Source organism: Etheostoma spectabile, chromosome 8 (assembly GCF_008692095.1).
Source record: "Etheostoma spectabile isolate EspeVRDwgs_2016 chromosome 8, UIUC_Espe_1.0, whole genome shotgun sequence".
NCBI lineage: Eukaryota > Metazoa > Chordata > Actinopteri > Perciformes > Percidae > Etheostoma > Etheostoma spectabile.
The window spans coordinates 19,240,298-19,244,956 of NC_045740.1; the positions used below are offsets into that span (position 1 = coordinate 19,240,298).

The 4,659-nt window shown below is 44.5% G+C and overlaps 1 protein-coding gene across 1 annotated transcript in view; it reads right to left on the reverse strand.

The window, feature by feature from the left end:
• ankrd27 (ankyrin repeat domain 27 (VPS9 domain)) overlaps window positions 1-4,659 on the reverse strand; it is a 35,482-nt gene that overhangs the window by 3,204 nt on the left and 27,619 nt on the right. Inside the window, 4 exon segments of the mRNA XM_032522898.1 lie at window positions 192-285; window positions 804-977; window positions 1,833-1,952; window positions 3,943-4,137. Coding sequence (XP_032378789.1) covers window positions 192-285; window positions 804-977; window positions 1,833-1,952; window positions 3,943-4,137 — 583 coding nt within the window.

Consider the following 4,659-nt stretch of genomic DNA (forward strand, 5'->3'; position numbering starts at 1 on the left):
CCTGCTCATCAGATATACACTCACACACACTCACACTCCGATGCGCAGCACCGGGGGCAACTCGGGGCTCGGTGTCTTGAACAAGGACACTTCGACAATGACCTTCCGATTGGCAGGCAACCGCTCTACCACTGAGCCACAGCCGCCCACTATATGTGTTTTAAGCAGAACTTATTTTTAAAATGAGTTACCCAGAGCTCCTTTGGGCACAGAGAGGAGTTTGATTGGTTCAGCATCGGGAGAAAGTCCGGACGCTGTCTGCAGAGCCCTCAGGATCTCCGTGTTCTGCAGAAGAAAACGTTAAAAAGTTAATGTTACTGCTGATATTGTTTATTACTGTTAATGCTTTTTCAATATTGCTCTATAGCTCTGAATCATATACAAATATTATTAAAAGAGATCTTTAAAAAGGTTTACAGTGTGTGAAAAGATTCTGACAAATGTTATGTTATATATGTTATCTTACTGGACAAGAATAACACATTTTTCCATGGTTAGCAACACAACATACAGAGTGGATATGAAGCATATTTCATGCAGTAAAGATTGGAGGCTGTGACAGTTGAGTGGAATGGGCTTCAGTGTCGCTGTAGTGGGTGTAGCTGTAGTGGGTGTAGCTGTAGTGGGTGTGGCTGTAGGGGGTGTAGCTGTAGTGGGTGTAGCTGTAGTGGGTGTAGCTGTAGAGGGTGTAGCTGTAGAGGGTGTAGCTGTAGTGGGTGTAGCTGTAGTGGGTGTAGCTGTAGGGGGTGTAGCTGTAGGGGGTGTAGCTGGAGGGGGTGTAGCTGGAGGGGGTGTAGCACCACCTTTCCGCCCAGCTCGTAGGCGCAGTCCAGCGGCGTCCTCTGCCTCTTGTTCCTGAGGCCGGGGGAGGCTCCGCCCCTCAGCAGCAGCTCCACCAGCGCCTGGTGTCCCCCCCGCACCGCCTCATGGAGCGCCGTGTTCCCCTGAAGGTTCGCCACGTTCACCAACGCATTACTCTGCGCACGCACGCGCACACACACACACACACACACACACACACACACACACACACACACACACACACACACACACACACACACACACACCTCATTAAAAGCAATTTAATGTCTTTTAGAAAAGGCATCTTCTCTGTGGCTCTATGTGTGTGTGTGTGTGTGTGTGTGTGTGTGTGTGTGTGTGTGTGTGTGCGTGTGTGTGTGTCTGCGTATGTGTGTGTGCATGTGTGTGTACGTGTGTGTGTGCATGTGTGTGTATATATGTGTGTACATGTGTACGTGCGTGTGTGTGTGTGTGTGTGTTAGCGTGTGTGTGCGTGTGTGTGTGTCCTTTTCTTAGACCTTACATTGTTGGTTTCATCAAGCTGTTACAGTGTATCTTAAGTACATTTCAAGGTACTTAATACCTAAATAATTGTGCAACTAACGATTGGTTTCAATTTCTATTAATCTGCTGATTATGATCTTGATTAATCGATTATTTGTTTATAAAATGTCAGAAAGTTGTCCGTCCCAATCTATAAATGTCTTGTTTTGTCCAAAAACCCAAAGATATCCAGTTTATTAAATAAAACATAAAAGAGAAGCTGAAAACACAATTTCCTGACATTTTGAAAAAGTACTTTAAACGCTGTAGCTCTACTTGAGTATTATTTTTATGTTTTGCACGTTGTACTACAACTCAGAGGTAAATATTGTACTTTTTACTCCACTACGTTAGTCTGAAAGCTTTAGTTACTTTTAAGATGACAGTTTTTCGTCCCCTTCCTGTCCTTAGTGTTGAGAAGATTCGCTTACTTCTTAAGCTAGATAAAGTCTTTAAAAAGCCTCGTGGTCTTTATGGGGATTGTTTACCTGGAGCAGGGTGGTGGCTGTCTCCAGGTTGCCACAGAGACAGGCCTGTATCAGAGGTGTGTTGCCATAGTGATCCTTCTTGTTCAGTTTGGCGTTGCACTCAAGCAGAAACCTCATCACCTGAAACACACAGAGCGTACACACACACACACACACACACACACACACACACACACACACACATTTTAAGTTATTGTGTGACATAATTCATGACAAGCTGAGGAGACACACAGACACACACACAGACAGACACACACACAGACAGACACAGAGACACAGACAGACAGACAGACAGACAGACAGACACACACACAGAGACACACACACAGAGACACAGACAGAGAGACACAGACAGACAGACACAAACACACACAGACAGACAGACAGACACACAGAGACACACAGACAGACAGACACACAGAGACACAGACAGACAGACAGACACACACACACTACTTGTTAGGAGATACTTTCACTGTAGGTTTTATTTTGAAATGAGATTTGCAGACAGAAAAATATCAAGACTTTGAATCTTTTTCCTGCACCGCTGTCTTTCTGCCACACGGCGGCGCCAGTGAGCCGGGCCAAAGCATGAGCCAGACTTCCTGATGGCCTAGAGAGATCAAGTGGTTGACCCACTTCTACATAACAGGCCACTGTAAAACGTGTATTTTTATCACGCGTGTGACACAACAGTGTAACAGAGCAGGTTAATAACAACAGTGTTAGCTCCAGCCTTAGAAAGGACTCAGCATGACTCAGCATCTATTCCCGGGACAACTTTCATAAAAAGGTTTTAGTAATAAGTTTTAAAAAATAACTAAAATGGTATCAATCATTAGAATCAACACAATATATGTCAATAGAAAATGTTAATGATTTAATCTTCACCTAAAGCAACCGGTCTATGTGCCGTTTATATATTTACCTTCCTCCATCTTTATGTGAGCGTGTCTGAACTCAATGTTTCTTCACTATAAAGTTCCTTAAAATGGGACACAAAGATGCAGCATGTGTGTTGAAAAAAGGAACAAAAATGTTGATTGTCAACAAAAGTGTAACCAGGTAACCATAGTCCTCAGATTGGACAGATAGTCTAGCTAGCAGTCTGGATTTACCCTGCAGAGACCTGAGGACCAGGTAACCATAGTCCTCGATTGGACAGATGTCTAGCTAGCTGTCTGGTATTACCCTGCAGAGATCTGAGGAACAGGTAACCAAGTCCTCAGATGGACAGATAGTCTAGCTAGCTGTCTGGATTTACCTGCAGAGACCTGAGGAACAGGTAACATAGTCCTCAGATTGGACAGATAGTCTAGCTAGTGCTGGATTTACCCTGCAGAGATTGAGGACCGGTAACCATAGTCCTCAGACTGGACAGATAGTCTAGCTAGCTGTCGGATTTACCCTGCAGAGATGAGGACCAGGTAAACATAGTCCTCTGATTGGACAGATAGTCTAGCTAGCGGTCTGGATTTACCCTGCAGAGATCTGAGGACCAGGTAACCATAGTCCTCAGAAATCAGCCACAGGTTAGAGCACCAACACAGAGACAGAGGACGGGGACGGACACCCGGCAGAATGTCCGCCGGCTCCTGAACGAGCCGTTGTAAACAGGGACTGTGAGGTTCCTTTCAGAAAAACCTCCTTCAGCCATAATGCACCTATTAAAGGCAGTGCATTATGGGAAACACTTCCTCCAACTATAAGGGAGCGTCCCACTTTGGCCCCTTTAAGAGCCAGGTAAAGCTTAGAGCTCACCAGACATGTAACCACCGCTAACTTGTGTTTCCATTTTTCTACTAATGAATTGTCCTGTTTTTGTGTATTTTTTTCTCTTCTCTTCTTCTTTTCTTTTTTTTTGATTCTTCTTGTCTTTATATACTAAATGCTACTATCTTATGTCTTTTTTTTTTTTTTCTTTTTACTGTAATTCCAACCTGCCTATTGGACTGCAGATGGAAAACTAGCCCTCGGGCTACAATCTGGCACATTTACGTGTACTGCTGTGCATGTTCATCAATGTGCATTGTCCTGAATTAATAAAATAAATTTAAAAAAAATCCAGGATACGGGACGTCGTGGCTGTGGACCGACTCCCCCGTCCTACCTGGACATGGCTGTTCTGGCAGGCCAGGTGCAGCGGCGTGGCGCTCTGGTTGTTGCGGGCGTTGACGTTGGCCCCGTGGCGGACGAACAGGGCGGCGAGCGCGGGGTGGCCGTGCAGGGCGGCGACGTGGAGCGGCGTGAAACCGTCCACGTTGCAGCTGTTGACCCCGAGCGCTCCGGCCTGCAGGACGGACAGCTGCAGGACACACAGACAGGGGGACAAATTCATTAAAAACCTTTTAATGGACGGTCAAATTCAAGTGATTTGAGAGAAAACTAGACTCCTACACCACCTCTTGGCTGTTTTCAAGCTTTAGATAATAGGCTCGTCGTTTATATTTTAATCTTCAAATTTTTTAGGTTTTATGTAACAAAACAGGACAGAACAAAAAGCAGAAAAACACAATCAACAAAAAAAAAAAGCGTGTCTTGGATGAATGTAATATTGCTGTTTTCTACACGGCCAGATGTTATAGCGACACAAGTTGTAATACAGTCAATACAGAAAATAATCACATGTTTTTAAGAGAGTCAATGAGTGGACCCCAGATGCTCAGAAAGCGGTTTAGAGTTGTGCATGCGTATCCTTTCCATCTGGATGATCCCAGTCATTTCGTTAAGCCATTTACTGTTCCTGTAATCTTTCTTGTTTTTTTGTTTTGTTATAACTGTTTACACTTTTCTGTTCCCTGTATCTGTCTTTTATTGTCTGTAAAGC